Here is a 21,772-nt window from a genome sequence, read left to right as displayed (position 1 = left end):
ACAGGACATAATCATACAAAAAGTAAAAAAGAATTTTATGAGGAAATAAAATGTTGTCAAGTTTTTACTTCAGGAAAAAGATATCATTAGAGAAGAAAATTAAGAATAAACTCCCAAGTACTGAAAAAAAGCCAAATGAGAAAAATATACATTTGTGAATGGATGTTTATTAAGTAAGGCTTATTATCAGTTAGTAAATGTTCTAACAGTGGTGAGAGGCTGTAAGGAAACCAGTGACCCACAGTGGCTATTAATAATTGGCCCATGATGACTCTACAGCACTGGAGATCTTGGGAATGAAGTGCAAAAACACTCAGTACATCTAACATGCTGTCTGTAGGACACAGAGTTGAGACATGTTTCAACTACAAAAAGACTTCAGAGAGAAGAAATTTAGCAACAAAAATAGGCCACAAAGACTGTGAAGGAGAAAGAAAAAGCAGTCATTTCACAAAGGGAAAATAGAAGTAGGTATTATAGAGCAATTTGTCTTTGGTCTTGGTTTTGTATTTTTGTGAGATTAGTAAGGAAGTGATTTACTATTGAGAGGCACCAACAAACAAAGTAAAGATAAGGAAACCCACTGATTTACTTTTGACATAGACCATGTCCTGGTTTTGATAATTAATTAACAGAATATTAAACCCTATGATGTATCAGTCTGTTAAACCAGAATGTGTTTTCTACCAAACAGAAAGAGGAAAGTAGTTGATGAGACACTTAAAATAACCTGTTTTAACTTAAAAATACGTATCTTTAAGGTTAAGTAAAGACAACATAATTTAACATAGGATAAAATATATATCAATATCATTTAACCAAGATCGTGGTAAGCAGGGAGTTAACTATTTGGTTATGTACATAACTTATGGTTGACCATAAGTGGTCACCATGATGACCCATTAGTTGGTTAAAGAGGTATTATGCTAATTTCAGTAAAAAAAATCAGATGTCAAAAATCTTATGATGCCAATTTATGTCACCATTGTTTAACACTCCTCTAACATAGTCTGTCTCATTATCTGACTAATAAAACAGACCAGACTAGTGACCTTGTGCAAACAGGGTTAGAAGAAAACCTCTTGTTCTCCGAAATGCATTTCTTGAAAGTACCACATCCGTTTTTGCTCATTTCTCCAGATTTAATCTATTCTGATGAAAAGGCAACAGTTGACTACCTACCTTTCAGTAAGAAAACCAATACAAACCAAATCAGTTAACACATACACACCTGAAATATTTCATTGATATCCACTGGGAGAGCGAGGCCAATGTAATCATCAGAGCTACCATAGGTAGCATTAGAAACCATGGAGCGAACAGAAGAGGAACGCTGAAGTGTGTTTTGGTTAATAGGACTTAATAAATCTTCTTTATCTAACGAAGCATAACTTAAAGCTTTCATGAACCTGCAACATGAAAACAATAAATCACAATTTTAGTAACTCTCACATTAAAAGTAAGACTATCCCTATCACCCCACTGCAGATGCCAGAGCTTGTTACGACAAATTACAGCTATAGGCTCATTGCTTTTTCTGCCTCGTATTGCATGGTTTGGCAGTTCCTAGAGGAAAAATTTCTTCTTTGTAATTCCTAGTACAGGAATTCAAGCTAATTTTCTCCAAGTTTACAGGCTTTGAATATTTACAGCCCATATGGAGGCAGTAAAGATTTAGGCTTTAAAACTCCTAAATGCCTCATTTTGAAATGTACCTATACACTGAACGTGCATTTCCTGGATATTCACGAACTCTGCCCTGAGCAGGCGCATCCCTGCAAAGGCAGGCCTTGAGCCTACCAGCAATGTGTGCAGAGAATATTTTTTTCCTGTACTCTGAACGTGACACCACCAGGTCACTGAAGCATGGAGGAAGTACTTGCTCCACATGAATGCACAAAGAACAAACCTAAACCTACACAGTGAGCAGAGGTGACTGTGAAAAAATACCTCGAAGAATGAAGAAAGAAAGAGGTTGGGAAAACAAGACAGGAGAAAAGAGGCACGATAACAAGTCCTCAGTGCTGATCAGAGCCCCAGTAATGGAAACTTCACATCTGGCCATCTTGTCATTTTACTTCTCATCAAAGATAAAAACCTATAAATGTTTTCTGCTAATTAGATGGTAATGTAGATGGTCTATATGCAGTGGATTAAAGCTTCTCAAAAACAAGACATACATCAGCAATGGTAAATTTTTACTGCAAATTATTATATATTGGAAGGTAAAGTGAACATCTGTTTTCTTTTTTGCCTTCAAAATAGTTTTCTATCAATTTTTTGGTTTAGATGGGCAATAAAAAGTCTTCTTATTCCTGACAGACTAGCAGTTTTATATTCAGATAAAATTAAATTATCAAAATTTGACCAGGTAAGGTTCAAGAAAGTATTAAGCAATAAAAATGCACGAACCAACTTAACAGGATATCAACAGTTTTCTTACTTATTCAGACCACTGCTAATTACAGTAGCAGTGGATTTCCAATAAAAGTCAAGCCATACTTCAGAGAGAGAGGGAAAAGGTCTCAACTTGTTCCAGGGTAGGGTTAGATAGGATATTAAGAAAAATTTTGTCACTGAAAGGCTTGTCAAGAATTGGAACAGGCTGCCCAGGGAAGCAGTTGAGTCACCATCAACACATTTAAAAGGCATGTAGATGTGGTCCTTAAAGACATGGTTTAATGGTGGACTTGGTAGTGCTGCGTTAGTAGCTGGACTCAATCTTAAAGGACTTTTCCCACCTGAAGATTGCATAAACTTAAAAAGTTACCAACTGCATTAATTATTTCATAATAAAACATGCTACAATGACTCTCAAAATTAAAGACAGAAGCATTAATCCTAAACGTTCGTCCCAGTTTTTCTTAGAAAAGCTAACAGATATATCATCAGTAGCTATAAACATCACTAAGTTTTCATGGAGGAATGTCTGGAGGTGATAGGGAGAGAGCCTTATCAGGATTTGAGACATGCACATTAACATTTTTGTTGGTCTCTGAAGTCAAAGGTGGGAAATTCAGCCTCACAAAATAATTCATGCAAATAAAAAGGCTTTTAACCTTCTGAATGAAAAGAACAACTAAAATCATCACAAAAATACATCTGTGGCTGCCAGTTGCTACTAACACATAAATCTGCCAAGAAACCATAAATGAAAGTTTTCTGAAGACTGACAGAGAAATAGCTTTGGCAAATAAAAAGGACAGTATATTTCTTTCTAACTTATTATTTAAACAGCAGTTAAGGACAATTTTATTGGGAAATAGTAAACTTACTCTGAAATGATTAGTAAACATAATCTGAAATTGTAAGGATTATTCAGCAGCGAACCTCAAATGTAAGCACTAAGAAAAACACGTGTACTAGTTACACTGCAGTCCTTCCAATCAATTATATTAGTAACCAACACAATCTGAAAATCTATTTTAGCATATATGTCTGCAATTATTTAACCTTCTGAACAATATGAGCACTCCAGATATTTCAGTTCAGTGTTAAACAGGTCAGCTCAAATCCTTGAGCCTATCCACTGATACAAAAGAACAGCTAAGCACCAGGGATATTGTCAGTATGACACTGCATGCAGAGTCTCTGGATGAAAGTCCACTGCTGCAAGGCTGCTCTGCACATCAAGGGCATGACTGCAAGGAGTGGTACAACACTATTTACAGGCTGTACCACCACTGAAATGACACTGATTTGTTCCTGCACTACACAGGAAGCCAGGGAAGCCAGTGACAGAGTAAGGAACAGTACTTCCAGTTTCCAGGATAGCACAGGTTAACTACTGAATCATTCTTAATTTAATTAGCACACTTATGTCTAGTTCTAACTTAGCTGCACAAAGGGAGAAGAAATTTATCTTTTACGACATCTTTCCAGAATGATATGAAAATATCAGGCCAAAAATGCAGAGCAATCATCAGGCAGTGTATACACTCATCTGGTATGAGGAATGCAGCTCAGGAACTGGGCATTTGTGCAGTAAACAGATGATGCATGTACTGGTAGCGTCTCTGTCTTCTCTCATCTGAGAGATGATGTTAAGGGAAGAACCGAGACAGATAGTGTCTTTTCCTTTTAAACAGTAGTGTGAAAATCCAACACACTATGTAAAAGATGATGTGAAAGGAAAAATCTGATACAAGGCCTTTTAAGAGAAAGTTGTTAAGCACTAATTGTCGCAGTTCAGAACAGTGTCAATGTCAAGAGCCAGACACCTTATGTAACTCTCTAATTAGTCTTCAGAACATCTAATATTACTCAAAAATAAAGAGGTGACACTGCCACCTAAAAATAAATGCTATGAGTAAAATCTTTGCTCTGTTGTAGCTAAGAAGCCAAACTGACATTCCTATCAGCGGTACCAGTATCTCATCACTGGCCTCAATGCCACATTAAACACAAATATAGCATACTGGCAGGAGTCCCTGTCCTAAAACCTCCCCCAATGACATCGAGAAAATTCGCTTCTGAAATACAGCTCTGACTTCACGGGTAATTTGATGTGTTTGCAACTTTAACAGTACAATTGCATTTTTGTATTATGAAAAATGAAACAGGAAGGAAATGTGATAGATAAAAGGAAACATCTTCCTTTGTCACAACAGCATTAGAGGGGCTAAGTCAGGTTTCTCTGACAGCACTTACAAAGTTGATCATTATTCTTCTCTTGTATTATTCTACTAATACTGGTACTGCTTTCAGTGGAATTAGGAATCACCTTGCAACAACTGCCCCTTTTCGGCGCAGACAGAAAGAAGAATTAGAAAGATACTTTTTCTGATTTAACTGATTCTTTCAGCACTGAAGTAAGAAATGAGTACATAATAATCTCTTACCGGCTTGGGGTTAGCCGAGAATCCAGGCTGCCAGACTTCATGGTAATAGTGTCAGTAAACAGCACGTCTTTTGCTGGAGATGCCAGGGCTTCTGAGTGAGACAGTGAGGGATGCATCCTCTGCTGCTGCAGGCGCTTTAGTGTAGCATAGCCAAAGGCATCTCGAGAACTCGTGTAGCTGAAGTTATAGTCAGCAAGACTTTTTATCGTAGCAAGTGAAGGAGCTTTAAGAGACTGGGCTCTTCGGGGAAGGGTATGAGAAGAGCCTGGTGGTACCAGGGATACAGAGTTGGATTTTGAGAGGGGCAGGTGGTTAGACTGTGGTGTTGAACAGTGACTTGGTTTAACTGTTTTTGTGCTTACCACAGTACTCAAACTTCCGCAGTCAGTATCTACATTTGTAGTGTCCACACCTACAGTCTCCCTTGAAGGGCTGGAGCTCATTGAGCTTATGCCACTTGTTGTGGTATCTGTATTAAAACTTAAGCTACGACTCTTGAAATGTGTTTGTGTAGTACCATCTCCTATCAGCCTTTCTTTACTTGTGTTTTCCCGATGAATTTCATTTCCAAGACCTTTTGGCAGCTTCAGATCATTTTCTCCAATACTTGGGGTACTATCAGTGTCTTCCACGTGTTTACTTCCAACAAAAGAAGTTTCTAATCGTAAAGTCTGGATTTTTGGAACTCTGAAAACAGGGTTGAATTCTTCCCCAGCAGGAAAGTCTATGCTACCACTAGGTTCTGTTACTGTACGATTTCGCCTCAGGCCTGATTTACTGTCAGATGATGTCACCTTTCCTCCTTTTGGATCACTGCTACTTCTGTGTTTTTTATTAGGTAGAGTAAGAGAGTTTAGAATGCGATTTTTCACAAGTCTACTAGAAGAGAAAAAAGGAAAGGGACTACGGTCTTTGTCCTTTGAAGGTCCAGGTCTGTCATAAAATATTTGTTCTGCATCTTCAGTAATATCTAGAAAGAAAGTACTGGTGGAAGTACTACCAAAACGGTCATCCTCCATGATGAACATACCTGAAATTACATGAGACTTTGTCACTGAAAATGGACATTCCTTCAGAGTGTAGAAACTATGTTGCAAAATAGGAAGCCATTCTACAGAAGTTTAAGTGTGAATCCAAGCAATTTACTGCAACATTAATTCATAATTTTTTTCTGCAGAATGCAGTGCAAATTAACTAACTTGAGGAGTATCTGAGGGGAAAGTCTCATTGTTTCAAAAGAAAACCCACACCATCATATTTCAGTGTAAATATCCACCTACTGGGATTCAACCAAAGCACTCCTTTCATGGTATCTAAATATGGTACACTTCTGGATTTAAATTCCAGCTACATATAGCAAAAATAAAATGCATTAGATACTCAAAATACCCAATGATTTAAATACAATGATTTGTGCATGTATGTACAGCCAGAGAATACATGAACCTATTTTCCAGAACATTCCTTGGGCTACAACCAAGTGTATCTTTATACCTAAGCCCAGAGTTTTCTGAAGCAGGAAACTGACAAGACTTGACATAAAAAATTAGTAACTTACCCTAACATTAAAATTTATTTCTACTACACCGAATGTGAAGCTAAGATATTCTTTAATCTCTCTCACTTGTCTGCATCTCTCTGAATGCACATAACTGTCCTCTTACTTAAACTCTTATTATTGCACTATCACCTTTACACCATTTGTCTGAATCTCATCCTCCCAGAAGGTTGGTAAGGACACCAAAATACCATTTTGTCGTGGTTTGGGGCCTTTTTCCATTTGTTTGCTTTTCTTTTGTTTGCTTGTCTTGGTGTTTTGGTTACTTACTTGAAGGAGCAGATTCGCTTTCACTGTTGTGCCTAGAACTGGTGGACTCAGAGTTCAAGCTAAGAGTGCTGGGTATAGAAGAAAGTTCATTGCAGAGCTGCTCCATGTCATCAGGGACCACTGGCCACGGCTGTCTACGACTGTGTCTCACTGCATCCCAGTTATGATGCTTCAAAATGTCACATCCTTGTTTAGTTTTGGCTATTAGACCAAGCACGTAGACACAGGTTCTGTATTCAACGTATATATAGAAAAAAGAGCAACAATAATAGCATCTAATTTAACTAATCTTATTTCTCTTTTAAAAGGAAAGTTTCAAAACAATTCAGCGGAAACTTCACAAAACTGCTAACTAGTATATTGTTAATTTTTTATTTGTAAATCAATGGAACCTTAAGAAATGCACTGAAGTATCTGAGAACAATACAGTATTCAAAAATAAAAATGTATTCTCACAAGAGTCATGTTACATAAAGTAGAAAAGTAGCTTTTGAAAAAAAGGACAAACACTAATGCAGTAGCAGTATTAGGAAAAATATCAATTTATGCTTTTAAAAATTCAAAAAGATGTTCAATAAAAATAAAGGAATGATAGATCGATATTCAAAGAGATAAGTAGTAATTTTTTTTTTTAAAGGAGAAGAGTAGTATGTATCTTTTCTCATAGGTTTAATTTGCTAACTGCATTTTCTTTCAGACTTCTTATACAATTCTACTGTTGCATCAAACTGAGATTGATTGTTAATCATCAGTGATCTTTAACAAGTGGTTTCCAAAAAAGTACAAAGGTATATTCATGTAAATGGGGTAAAGTTATTTGAAAACTGATGGCAACTACCATCTGGAAATTTTATGTATTAATCAGATACACATACCCTCTAACAGAGAGAACCTCACAATGCTGAGCAAGCGCCATTATATCCGGAATTACGTTCTCCTCTTGAAGCAAGTTAAGACCCCAGTTTGATGATCCAATGTTGCCCTGGAATAAAATTTGCCAAGTAAGTTTTGATCTTGATCTGATCTGCAGCACTGTCAGTGTAAAACTTTTGACATTTTTGTTTGTTGAGAGAGTTTCAAACCACATCTTCTCAAAGCAATTATGAGATCTGAGCACCCTGTCTGCATCTCCTAGTTGTGCAAATCCAAAAAAAGGACTCAGCACACTACCTATAATACCTAAAAAAGTCTACAGTTAAAACTACTATGTATTCCTCACTTCACCACTTCAAATGCAGCCTGCAGTATAATCCTGGTTTATTCATTTTATATTCCTCTTACACAGGCATTTAATTACAAGAAAGAAGCAAACAGTTGAGATGGCAAAGCAAATTTAGAAGTGTAGCTTGGATTCACACCAACACTAGGTTTTTCCCTGTCCCAACTACCAGGGGTGTCACGACCACCTACATTCTCATGTATCAACACTGGTCCAACTTTCTTCCAGAAGTATGAGGGACTACCACAGTGAATACATTGAAATTAGCCCACAGCAATTTGTACCTACTTGTAAATCCATACTAATATTGTTGCTACATATGGCAATGTGGAGGTTTTTTTGTTAAAAAGAATTAGTTAGAAAGAAAAACTGACTATTAAAAACTCAGAACAAAGCAGGTGCAGTGAACTACTTTCAACTCAAAGTCCAGTTATGGTACAGAATTCCAACTTGAAAAAAATCACAAAAACCCTAATTCGTTAATTATATGGCATTTTGCTTGGTTATTTCAGAATCATGAGTCATAACTAAACAACTGCAAAAGGTTTGTAAATCTGTTACTAACCAAAGCCCAAAGGGCTGCTTTCAGTTGCTTAATTCCTTCCCATTTATCCAGCATTGGGGAACGAACAGTGTAACTCAGATCTGTAACAATACTCTGAAGGAGAAAAACAGAAGAAAAAAATTAGGTTGAAAATTAAAAGGAGACCTCATTCAAACAGCTTTTCTTGCATTTATAGTAAAAGTTTGAGCACTTATTTAAAGCATGTATCCCAAGTCAAATAGCGGTAATTCTGGAATTATAACCATAAATGAACAGCCATGATAATGTAAGAAGAAAATCTAAGTGAAATCACTGATTGTATGAAATACAACACACTGGAATATATAAATTTTCTCTTGAACTTTTCAATTATCATAATGAAACCCACTTTAAAAGTGAATTTAAGCAATTATGGACCAGCTTAAGGCTCTTCTTTTTATATTTTCAGAATATTCAAAAGATTTTATTCCCTCACCTCCACATTTTTGTATGCTTAAAAGGATAGGCACAGTTTTACTGCAGGTATATTTGTCAATATTTTTCTATTTATGGATTACTTTCCATTCTAAGATTTTGCCAGTCATTTTAAGAATGCCAACATTTTAAGAAAAATGTTTCAAGGTATTTTGCTGGTATTTCAGCATCAGGAGGGAATTTTACATGAGACTAAATGACAAATGCTTTCATAACAATCAACAACAACAACATAATCAATTTATTTTGCAATGACTGTTTAAATGCCATCTCTTTCAAGACCTATTTAAAAACGGTTACAGTGATCTTTTTAAATATTTCAAATTATGAACAATTATTGTCCTCACCTGAGACTCCAATAAATGGCACCCTGTCTTATGGTGCACCAGTTGGCCATAAAGGTGAACTGGCAGGTATACATGTGGTCGTTGTAATCTGGCAGAAAGAGAAATCATATGTAAGTTTTCCAGCATTTCTAATATTTTCTTTTAAAATAAATTATGCTGCAGTGTAATGCAATGAGTTACTCTTCAAGTTTTTCAAATAAAGAGAATTCTTTAGAGGCATTTACAAAGGAAGAGACTATTTTGAATGGAAGGAATGTACAATGATCATCTAAGCCCATGCTTGACCACTTCAGGGCTGACCAAAAGTTAAAACCTGTTATTAAGGGCACTGTCCAAAAGCCTCTTGAACACTGACAGACTTAGGGCATCGACCACCTCTCTAGGAAGCCTGTTCCACTATGTGACCACTCACAACCCTTGTGATAAAGAAATCATTCCTTATGTCCACTCTGACCCTCCCCTGCTGCAGCTCTGAACCATTCCCATAAATCCTGTCACTGGATACCACGGAGATCAGCATCTCCCTCTCCTTTCCCCTCCTCGTTAAGTTGCAGAGAGCAATGAGATCATCCCTCAGCCTCATTTTCTCCAAACTTAACATATGCCTTTAAATAATTTTCAGTGTAACCTTCTCCATAATTCTTCCAGGAAACGAGTTTAGACTAATAGGTCTTCAGTTTTCTGGGTCTTCCCTTATGCCCTTCGTGCAAACTGGAATAACAGTTTCTAGTCAGAAGGGATTTCCCCAGGCTTTCAAGATCTTTGGTAGATGATACAGCTGGGTCCTACCACAACATCAACTAGCTCCCTCAGTACTCTGGAAGAAATCCCACCTGGCCTCATGACTTTCTGAACATTCAGCTGATAACAGCTGATCTCTTACAATTTTAGTGTCCAGAAATGGAAAGTTACAATTCCCATCCCTAAAAGTCAGGTAACAATCTTCAAAATTTATTGATCCAATGTTTTCTTCTGACCTACTCTTGCCACCAATCCACTTAAAAAAGCCTTTCTTATTGTATGACAGAACACTGGCCAGTTTCAGTCCTGAATAAGCTTTGGCCTTTTGTGTCTTCCCTTTTGTGCCTGCTTACGTGAATCACAGCTTTATAATCTTTCTGACAAGCCTGACTTTGCTTCCAGAGATCCTGTAATTTTCTTCTCCTCTTGAGGTCCATGAGGAGTTCCTTGTTCAGCCAAGGTGATCTTCTGCCCCGCTTGATTCACTTACAACATAATGGGATTGCCTGCTCCTGTGCTTCTAAAATGCCGTTCTTAGAGAGATCAGCACTCATGGAGCCCTGGGACCTCAAAAGCTCGAGAGGGTATTCTGCTAAACAGCTCTCTTGAAGTTCCAGGCACTAACTCTGCTGTCCTTTTTTTCACTACACTGAAAACTCTCAACTCAGCCATGACACAATCATTGTGGCCAAGACCATCACATCTCCCACAAGTCCTCCTGTATTCACAAACAGCAAGTCTAGCAGGGCATCTCTCCTAGCTGGCTCACTAAGTACCTGTGACAAGAAGGTATCTACTATAGACTTTGAGAATTTCCAAGCTTGCTTGTTACTGCAGTATGACATTCACAGTTGATGCCTGGGGAGTTAAGTCTTCTGTAAGAAGCCCATGAGAACAAGATCCAGAAATTTCTCCTAACTGCCTAATGAATGGCTCATCACTGCTGACACCCTAGCTGAGCAATCAATAGGAGACACCCACTACATCTTCTTTATTTCCCTTAATCCTACCCAGAGGCTCTCAACCACATCACCACTAATTGTATAATCAAACCTCTTCCTTATGTATAGAGTGACGCATCCACCTGCTCTGTACCCAGCGTATCCCTCCTGAACCACCTGTAGCCCATCATCCCAGCACTCCAATCATGGGCCTCATTCCACCAAGCCTTGCTAATAACAATGATATTAAAGCTCTGGGAACTGACCAACACTTCCAGTTCATTCTGTTTTTTTCTTCTACCGTGTTGTAGAAGCATTTCAGATAAGCTCCTGAGACCTCTGTGTTTCCAGGAACAGTGTAAACTGAAACCCTGTTGGTATCCCCTTCCCTCATACATTCTAGTTTACAGCTTCCTTGAGTCCCAACAGCTTATGCCTCAAGACCAACTTTCCCCAAGTTACCTTTGGTTGCTCCGACGAACATAGTTATCACCATCAACAGGTTTGCGGTATGTTGTAAGTGCTTCATTAAGTTGTTCTTCAATTAATTCAACATACTTTAGGTTATATTCCTATAAGAAGATAGACAAATGTTGATACAATACATTTAGTGGTTTATGGTCTCCTAGCATGATACTTGACAAGAAAGAAATAATTCAACTGTCCCTTAAGGCTGGTTGAATTTTTTTATAATTTGAAGGTGAGGCTCACCAAAATTAATGCACTTCATACATACAGTAAGTTTGCAGAGTCAACAATTGATTCCGTAATCATTACAGTGAATTTGTTAAAAAAAGGAAGAAAATACTTCACATCTAACAAACTCAGTCTCAAAAGACCACAACGCATTTCAGCACTCCTTGAGAAGTGACAGTTAAACTAGTTAAAAAATTGCCCACAGGAATGAGACCAATCACTTACAATCGATTACAAACACAAAGTAATGTTGGGAGAGTTTTACTCAAGTTATGGCAATTATGAATTTTTAATGGTATTGTGTTCCTCTTTACTTCCTAACAGAATAAACTAATTCTATCTTTGTGAGCTCTACATTTAACTACAATTAGCAATAACCAGAGGTAATAGGTGTTTTGAAAAGTGGCATTCCTTTGCACACTCCTCTAGATAAGATCTTACAAACCAACCTCTTTACAAAGTCACTACACTCTGAAATATTTGCTGAAATATCAAAATTATATAAAGGCCTAGGTAAATCAAAAGCCCACTAAGTCCCTGTAAACCTTTTTCTTCAAAAAGGTAAAGTCACTGAGGCAATAAATATATTTGCATTACTGAGGCACATACATTAATATACAATACTTTTAAGGTCTAAACCCATATTTACACCATTCCCCCTTCTGATATCAAGCACACTTTCTTCTTTGCATTACCTTTTGCCACTTTTCCATCTGTTTTGTTACATAACCTCTTTCATTTAGATATGAAAACCCCTTTGGGATGGACAGAAATCTGTAAAATAACATCAGACAGTTACCACTCTAAAAAAAAAAGTCACACAACATGAATAAAAAGCAACATTTAGTTGTTTTCACAGAGTGAAGTCAAGTAGCATATTCAACATTTACCTTAGGAGTAGAAGCAAACCCTTGTCTCCAAGATGAGAAAGGGCTGGTTTCATTTGGATAAGGGCATGAAGATTGGCCTAAAATAATTAAGAACACATATGGAGTATTTGAGCAGTATGTTATTCTGAAAACTGGAGTAACTACATCAATCTGCCAGCAATGAAGCAGCAAGTTTTTCACAACAGGAAGTATAAAACAGCACCAAATGTATCCTAATATTATAAATTTTAGGTACCTTTTGTCATTAAATGTATATTACATCACAAAAAATATCATTAACAAAAGAGCTGAATTAGCTGCAATTCTTATTTAAAATAGGCATAATCCAGAAATCTACACTTTCCTGTCAGTCATACTGCAGTATTTTCATTAAAGGGGTCTATAAACTATTATGAGTCCAACAATGACAACCAAGAAAGGCAACCCTGAGTAGCTTCTTACATATTTTTACTTTGCTACCAGGGAAAGGGGTAGGGAACAGACTTAAGAGTATCATACCAAAAAGAGGTTAAAAAGGGAAAGGATGCTCACCTTGTCTTCACATGCCTCATCTAGAATATCAAGTGCCTCAGAAGAAATAGTTTTATTTTTATCATGTAACTGGGTCACCAGTAACTCAATCCCCCAGTTGCTGAAGAACTCTACATTAGCTCTCAGCAATACTCGTAAGTGTTTTGTTGCATACAACCGGCAGCTCTGCAAAGCAAGGAAAATGCTTTCTTGAATGGAAGAAAAACAGCTAATGGAGTAAGTAATTTGTAACTTTTACAAAGACATTTCAATTATCGTATCTTGCACCAAGCAGCTGTGATGAACACCTTCTCTACTAAAACTACAAATTAGTAGAGCTATTTCTATCTTATCAAATAGGAAAATTGAGTGAGATCACAAGTAAATTGGTCACTGCGAGTTTCACTGAAAAGCCCTTATGTGAGAGCATCATACAAAGTCATCAGAATTAGCAACTAATATACCTTGCAAGTGGCCAGTGCAATTGCACGCACCTTCAAATTTGCAATGTTTTACAAAAGACTTTAAAAAGCAAATATAAGAACCTCTGGGGAACTTATTTTAATACATTTTGATTTCTTTCCTGAAAATACTCAGTCTTCCAAACTTCTTAGAAAACCTAAAATGTTATTTTCTGTAACAAGACAAGTTTCCCATACTACTGTTTCTCCAAATGACAGCATAGAAGTACCCCGTCAATTTCTGTACTGCTGTTCAAAACCTACTGAATAAACAACATAAATTGATCAGTTTATCTGTTCAGTGTGGAGAAGAGAAGAGGAGTAAAGACCACAGAGGAGAAGCCCACCATTGTCTTTCCAGATGAAGGAAAATCCTGAAATGTTTTTACTTTTGATGAGAATGAATAGGAAAACCAGCGCAGATGATCTCTCTTTCCCTCGTGCATGAACTACATGAAAAACATAGATAAAGCTCTAATCTGTCAGAAGGTTCTTACTTTTACTATTAAAGGGCTTTGAGACCCCTAGAAGTGATGAATCAAGTCAGAAGTCACTGCTCATCTGACTACACTCAGCAGAGCATAGATATCAGTACATGGAGGGTAATTCTCGTCCCCTCCCCCAGCCACCTATAAGGATAAAACTTGAGGTCATGAACAGCAGCACCTGAGGGCACACTGGCTACTCTGCTATTTCTACCATGAACTGGCAGAAAGGCAGCTGAGGCAGCATTAATTTGCTTTAGCATGAGTTACTAAAGCACATCTGAAAGTAGGTTAGGATGTGCTTCTCCTTCACTGATCTTTAAGGATATTGCTCTGCAAATGTTTTTGTTGGACACAGTCACCCCAAAATGCTACTCTCCCCTTGTAATTTCAAATTGACAACAGAAACTAATTTTTATTGTTTGGAGACACTCTCAGGGAATTAAGATTTCTGAAAGAAGCAAGCCTACTGGAGATCAACTTTCTCCCTTACTAAACATAGCTTTTCAGAAATTATGTCAAATCCCATATATTTTCATTGCCTTCAAACAAAATTGAGAAGCCAATTAAAAAAACCTGTAGTCATTAGTGAGCCTCACTCTCTTCTTTCAGTGAGTCATCCCTTCAACCTAACTATCTTCATTACTTTCAGACTCCACTGTTTACCTGTAAGAATCATCTCATCTTTGACAGCCTCAGAGAAATATCCTGAATTCCCTTCCCCACCTTCCAAAACACCATGAGATATTTAAAGGTAGCACTTACTTTATTCTCTCTCATATCCACTCAAGAACACATTCTGGCTGTTCAGGTGACAGAAACAACCCCTCTTTAAGTAATAAATGTTCTTTCCTAGTTATATTTCAACTTACAAATTGTCATTTCCCTGACATCAATGCTTGCTTGTCTAATAATGTTACACCTTTAAAATTCAAGAGTTTCCTCTCCCAAGTCCATGTAATTCTATTTTATTCCCACTCAAATTCTTTGATTCAAGAGAACAAATCCCAGTGCCTGTTTCTGGACCAACTCCTCATTCCAGGAGCTACAGCTTCTCCTCAATTCCACCACACTGAGTAACCTCACTCATTACTGTAACAGAATCTACTACCACAAGGTTAACCTGCTTGGTATTGCTAGAAATACAGATTTCTCTTTGTTATAACAATAATGTTACACTTAGTTTATATATAGTGAGACTTTATTCTCATTCACACCCAAGAGAAACCTCTAATTGAATGACTTAATTTCTTAAGCACAAATACAGTATAGGGTGTGAAGTTCACAACAAATTCAAAAGCTAGACGAGTAGGAGTTTAATTTCCCAGAATACAAAAATAAAAACCTTTCTGTATATCTAATAGCTTAAAAATAAAGTCATACACCTTGAATAACAAAATAAATATCTAATGGCAAATAACAAAGGAACATAAGTTGAACTGAACTTACATCAGTAGCTGCTGTCAGGATTTTAGAAAGGATGACTCTTGCCAATCCATCTCTGCTATAATCCAGACTAGAAACAGTCAATTTTAACAAGTGATCCTGGTTCTTCAAAGAACAAAGGTTAAGAAGACTGGAGGCATGAAAAGGGAGGAAGAATAAAATTAGTACCTGAATTCACTCAAACCTGTTTATTTATTCAAGCAATAATTTAAACTTAAGCACTTTGAATTATCCTTCCATATGAAGTATAATCACAAAAAAGTAAATTATCATAAGAAATGGAGTATCTTTAAACTGTTGTAACTGTAAATTCAAACGAGGACAAAATAATGCACTGAACTGCAATGGGGTAAACCCCAAACTAACATTTTTTTTTATAACTGCTCTGTAAAAATTTTGTCAGCATACTTAGTGATTATGAATATAAAAACTGTTCATGAAGCTCTGTGAACAATTCTTCATCGTAAAACACTGTGTAAAGAGCTTGCCATACAGTTAGTCCTATTAACTGTCTAGATTTTATTATAAATAAAGTTTTCTGAAGCCAGTAAAAAGCTTGCTTTCTAATAATCAACAAAACCAACTTGGAAAAAAATGGAGTACATCCAAACACTTGTATTTCTGCTTGTATTTTACTATACTTAAATAAACTGGTATTAGTCACTAGCCAATTCATTCCCAAAGTTAGGTAAGTTTATCTGTACATGAACAAAATTTTGAACTTCAGAACTTCACTCAAGTATACATACGTTAAGTACAGCATTAAGTACAATACATGTCAACACTTTCACAAACAGTATGATGCATACCAGTTTTTGGTGGTTTATGTGTTTTGGGTTTTGTTTGTCTTTCTATTTACCCACTCCTGTCTTTTCAGCACACTATAATCCCTTCAGACAGGTGTAGACAGGAAAAAGTAAGCTGTTTATGCCACATCACATCTATCTGCTTATTATGACAGACTAAAAGACCCCTTCTTAAAAAAATAAAATAAAATAAACCAAAATAACTTCAGAGTTTCCAGCTTTCCAGATGGTGGCCCTGATGCACAGTTTACAATTTTTGTAACTGTTACAGTGCAAGCACAGTTCAAACCGAATAAAAACACTCACCACTGAAACACGTTGCATTTTTCAAGCATTTTCACTCCATGAGGGTGACAAGATAAAGTACCAAAAAACAGAAAGTAGTGCTGGCTAAGGGTATTTAGTAACCCATTATTTTGAAGACTGCGTTCAGGTTTCATTCCTGATGAAGAGTTGAGCCAATGTACAATATCTTTAACCAATTCCTCCAAGTAACCTTGTCCATCCTAACAAAACAAAGAGGAGTAACATCTGTTAGTAACAGAACTGTGTCTCTTCTCTGCACTGAAACCCCTAATTTCAAATTTCTTAAAATGTACAAGCACAACACAGACACAAAATAGAAATGCAGGCTGGCAATCAATTCAGACTAAAGAAAAAGGTTCAAGGTAAATAAAAGAAGATAAGCTTGGAGGTATTTTAGGAACTAATTCTTTCTTTCAGGAAAAGCGACAAGTATTATTCAATGGCGTTTTCCTCTGACCTGAGGCAAAAGGTCTTTAGCAGAAAAGAAGAAAGAAAATTGAAAAGGAAGGCTATACATAGCAAAAACAAGACAAAAATTCCTCCAAATGCTGAGTTGCATTTAACAAAGTAGTTTTTAATAAAACTTCTACATAATCACAGTCATCTTTCTCAGTATTTTACATTGTTTTTCTTATTTACACTGGTCATTTCAGATTTAAGAACCAGTGATTCAGAAGCCTTTACCAAAAATTAAGGTTTTTCCTCCAAGTGGCACACAGCAAGACTACTCATTTTACCTCTAATCTTGTAGATGAAAAATTATTACCTCTTCTGATTCAAGAAGAAATTCAGTAAACTGACAGCCCACGACAGTGAGCTGCTTTGCCTTGGCATAGTCCAGATCCAGGTTGGCATAGAGTTTGCTGCTAGGCTTGTAAAAATACAGCAACCTCCTTACAAACCTACAGAAAGTAAAAAAAGAATTTGCTATTTTTCAGTACGACAAGGACAGTCTCACAAGACAAAGTAATGCTGACAGAAAAAATAGGTTATCATTAAATTGTTTTACTGGCAATAGATGATCAAAATCTGTTAGAAGAGTAGCAGGTAACAGCAATGAGTCTATCCAGACAACTGCAGAGATGCTGCTGCACTGCGTTTTATAAAGGGTTTTCTAAACCATTACTTAATATATGCAAAGGAACTCTATGCTCTTAGGAGACATCGCTCCCCTCTCATTTTCATGCCTATAATTTATTCTGCTGTAATGTATCCTGTGGCAAGTTTCAAAGGCTTTATTATCCTGACTAACAAAGAGTGAAAAAATACTCTTGCAAAGTGAGTTTTCTCCAGCTATAACAGTTAACACTACTGTGAAAAACACATTTTCGTGTTCTGACAGGAAACAGTCTTATTTATTCAGCAACAGTATTTTCATTCACCTAACTTAACCATTTCTGAAACATCACACTGATTGCAAACACAGACTCCCACTTTTTGAAATCACAGTAACAATATAGTTTGAGCTTTGAATCACACAAATAAATTTTCAGCGAAGATTCTCTGCCTATCTATAGATTAAGTTTTAGAAATGTGACATATCCAAGAAATATTTTATTGCAATAGTAAAAACCAGTTTTTCCAAATTTCTTTCTACAAGGGAAGTCTAAATAATTTTTACATACCTGTGCAATTGTTCATCTTTATAGTTCCTTAGATTTATATTTGGCCACTAGAAAAACAGCAAATACAGCATTATACGAAATTTGTATATCAGTCCTTAAATAGTCACTAGAATTCACTTTTATCAGTTATATTTACCTAATAATTAGAAATACAAGTTTCCTTGCACCTAACATTACATCTGTAAAAAGCACTTATTTTATTGAAATGCCCACACTTCCTGCTTCAAGAACTGTTCAATTTTTTTCTAGAAAAGGACAAGCAATGCTGGTCACGTGCTACATGCATGAGGCCACAATTCTAATGAAAATAGAAAACCACGAAAAGCTGATGAAAAATAGATTACAATTTTGCTCAGTTTTTTTTCTCTGCAAATAAAAAAATTTAGTATGCATTAATAGGGAAATAATTTTTGGGTTGTTGTTTCCAATATTCATAAGATTTGTTTTAAAAATAAACATTACTCTGTTACAGCTCACTTAAATTCTGCTTATTAAAACAGCACTCAAACTCCCCTGTTGATACTTTGTAAGATATATTAAGACATATAATGCACTAGTTAACGATCAGTAAAACTGATTACACTAATAATACTGTCAGATAGAGATGAGGTTGACACTTCTGCTTAAGCTCTTTTAGCAGCTTACACAGCGAGCTGGGCAAGTAAAAAAGGCAGTACAGGACCACCTGAGATGCACCTAGTGAGGTGATTAGAGAGCTAATGCTCCACACATGTAAGAGGCAGGTGAGTAGCCACATGAGATAGCAGATTTGAAACACTGGAATCTGGATTCTGCTTGTCTACAAATGTCTAAAGAGGACTAAAAATGGACCATTCTGATAACATTATCTCAGTTTATGCTGGTGTTGTGCAGTTTAACAGGAACAGAAGTGGTTAAAAGTGAACCAGAAAACACACACACTTCTCACTCCGTAAGAACTCCCTACTTTTGAGACATTCGCAACTGTTTGACAGTACATTAGAAAATAAGTTCCTGGGGACGTTTGAGATAGCAGAGAAATTGACTGTTTGATGCAAATTGCACTTCAATAAAATTAAAACACCTTAACTACGTAAAACTTCCACTGTCAAAGAACTACATAGACTACTAGTGAGATTCTGAAAAACAGTTTGCTGATAATATCTTTAATATTGAATGAAAGGAAAAAATATCTACAACTAATAATAATAGGTATCTAGTAAACCAGTAAACCTAATAATTGCTGTAAAAAAAGCCTGGAAATCCTGTGGAGCAAAGCTACTGTCATGTACATATTCAGGTCTTTATACCAGAAAGATTCTTGCTCTTTCAAGTTTATCGGTCCCTGAAAGAAAGGTACAGAATTACTTAATTTCTTTTATTTTTTTTAAAAAACAAATGAACAACACAAAAAAACCCACCAAAAAAAACATAATCTTGATTATGATTGTTACCATCAATTCTTTTTTGTACTTTCACCATCTTTGTATCAACACAGTACAGACAGTAAGAAAAGAAAATGTTACTCAGCCAAAGGATGGCTTTGATGCACAGAATGACAGGAACTATTCTGGTTTGAACTATACTGAGTATGTAAGAGTTTTCTTACTCAAAGAAAGCAAATTTTCAGCTCACTAAAGGAGGCAGTATCTTAAAACTTGTGTATTAAATATCTTTAAAACAATTCCCCCCCTCAGGTAATACCTTTATGTCGTAAAAACAAAGTAATTTTGTAATTAACCTGATGCTATGGAAGTATTTGTATTAGTTCAAAACATTCAATGAGGTTGTATATCAATGAAGTTTTCATATGTGGCTCAGCCTAAGCATCTCAAGTTTGATCTAGAACCCATCTCTGGCTTTAACTTTCAGCTCATATTTTTAAAAAACTGAACAAGGCAGTACCCCTCCGCAGCCTAAAGTATTAGCAGCTTTAAAGACAATATAGCTGATTCTGTAAACTTGAAATCTATACAAATAAAAATATATAACATTTAACACATGCTTATTAAGGAAACTTTTGAATTTAACTGTAGTGTATTTTTGAATTCAGTTTAAGGGTCCTATACAAAGAGACTACATCAGCACTGACTATGAGACCCTAATTTTCCTAAATAAAATAGATTATTGGATGTACTATGTAACTAATATTCGAAAGTCAAAGCTCAGAAGTGAAACAGAGATTTTCTCCCAAACAATTTCTTCAAAATATTATCCTGCTTTTTGTAAGCTCACCTTCAGTATGGTCCCTATTAGATTCCAATTCCAGTCAAGGTTCTCTTTGTGATTGAGAACTTGGCTGTCTCGAAGATTCATGATGAGTGCCTCTTCTGTATCCTGGAATACAGACAAGAACAACTACAGTAATTTCCTCACATCAGTTTTTCAGGCTTGTCACATGATATACTTAGTGTTCATGTCACAGTCATTAGAAGGGCAATGCTTCACAATAATATGCATTTGAAGTTCAACTGTATGGTTATGGTACTGCATTAAGAATCTAAAAGTAACTAGTTAAAAAAAAAAAAATAGTCTCCAAAACAATTAAAAATTATTGGAGTTTGGACATCAATGTCTAAAAATACAATATAGTATCTATAAGTACCCAAAACATAAAACAGATTAAAAAGAAATACTACAAAGAAATCACATAAATGGCTAAGAATTAAATGAGTGAAGCTTGGGGGGGGAGGATCCAAGTCTCCGAAATACAGTCAAATTCATTTTTGAATAATGAATAATGGTAATACCTTTAAAATAAAGATGTCTTTCTGTACGCGGTACTGATCCCTTTTTTGGTGTGTTGAGATTGCTTTCTGAATAATATGATCTAAATGAAGGCTGTAAGGTTTAGGTCCTCTTTTCTTCATCTCATGAAAACGCTTTAAGCAGTTGAGTGCTGCACTTGCTCGTCTAAGAGAAAAAAAAAAATCAGTTTTTGGCAACTGTTATCAAACTAAAGAGCACCACTATCTCTTGAGTAAACAGCTCAAAAAAGACCTGACCAATGCTTCTGAAGCAAAGGAAGTTATTTTCTTGAGACAAGTTTTTATATACCCATAAGCCTCAATCTCATACTGAAACAATACAGAAAATTATCTTTCAGAGTCTCTGAAATATGACCCTTACGGATAACTTCTTTTCTACTCTGCAAGTAGCAGTGTCTGTCACAGCTCACAGAAGGTGTTGTAAAGTTTAAAGTTGATTTACATTGTGAGATGCCACAGTAGATCAATATTCTGCCATTGACAGATGATGGGGCTAGCTTCAATTTACAGTAACAAAGTTTTTCTCTTACATTCTATTCCTTCTCCCTTCCCCTGAGGGTGGCAGGACAATCAACAGTGCGCTTCCTGCTCTTATTATCTAAACAATTCAGCAGCATGTAACAAGGGTTACAGGAAAAGATATGAAGTATCAGAAATGACAGCTGACAGCAGTAAAAACAGTTAATTACAAAATAGTGGTAGCAGAAGACAAACTCCTGTTGAGCAAATAAAAATTAGGAAGTCTAAAAATGAGAAGTCTATCTTCCTTCCCCATAAACAAAAATTCTCAAAGTGTAGAAGAGTGCTTTTATTTTATTTTCAAACAAATACCTTTGAATTTGGTCACTTATCTAAATTATGCAAA

At 36.1% G+C, this 21,772-nt stretch overlaps 1 protein-coding gene across 1 annotated transcript in view; it reads right to left on the bottom strand.

Annotated features, from left to right (window-relative positions):
* The window catches only part of RICTOR (RPTOR independent companion of MTOR complex 2), a 75,865-nt gene that overhangs the window by 9,107 nt on the left and 44,986 nt on the right, over nucleotides 1-21,772 (bottom strand). The window contains exons 17-32 of the mRNA XM_027878691.1: nucleotides 20,890-21,052; nucleotides 20,375-20,476; nucleotides 18,161-18,207; nucleotides 17,302-17,437; nucleotides 16,536-16,735; nucleotides 15,427-15,553; nucleotides 13,053-13,217; nucleotides 12,522-12,598; nucleotides 12,327-12,405; nucleotides 11,398-11,507; nucleotides 9,254-9,341; nucleotides 8,454-8,546; nucleotides 7,545-7,651; nucleotides 6,670-6,899; nucleotides 4,842-5,871; nucleotides 1,232-1,409 (exon numbers count right to left, since the gene is read on the bottom strand). Coding sequence (XP_027734492.1) covers nucleotides 1,232-1,409; nucleotides 4,842-5,871; nucleotides 6,670-6,899; nucleotides 7,545-7,651; nucleotides 8,454-8,546; nucleotides 9,254-9,341; nucleotides 11,398-11,507; nucleotides 12,327-12,405; nucleotides 12,522-12,598; nucleotides 13,053-13,217; nucleotides 15,427-15,553; nucleotides 16,536-16,735; nucleotides 17,302-17,437; nucleotides 18,161-18,207; nucleotides 20,375-20,476; nucleotides 20,890-21,052 — 2,932 coding nt within the window. The remainder of the gene's footprint in view (nucleotides 1-1,231; nucleotides 1,410-4,841; nucleotides 5,872-6,669; nucleotides 6,900-7,544; nucleotides 7,652-8,453; nucleotides 8,547-9,253; nucleotides 9,342-11,397; nucleotides 11,508-12,326; nucleotides 12,406-12,521; nucleotides 12,599-13,052; nucleotides 13,218-15,426; nucleotides 15,554-16,535; nucleotides 16,736-17,301; nucleotides 17,438-18,160; nucleotides 18,208-20,374; nucleotides 20,477-20,889; nucleotides 21,053-21,772) is intronic.

Source organism: Empidonax traillii, unplaced genomic scaffold (genome assembly GCF_003031625.1).
Source record: "Empidonax traillii isolate 1590-97213 ecotype Southwest subspecies unplaced genomic scaffold, ASM303162v1 scaffold44:size1908036, whole genome shotgun sequence".
Lineage (NCBI taxonomy): Eukaryota > Metazoa > Chordata > Aves > Passeriformes > Tyrannidae > Empidonax > Empidonax traillii.
This window is presented reverse-complemented; position numbering and strand designations above follow the sequence as displayed.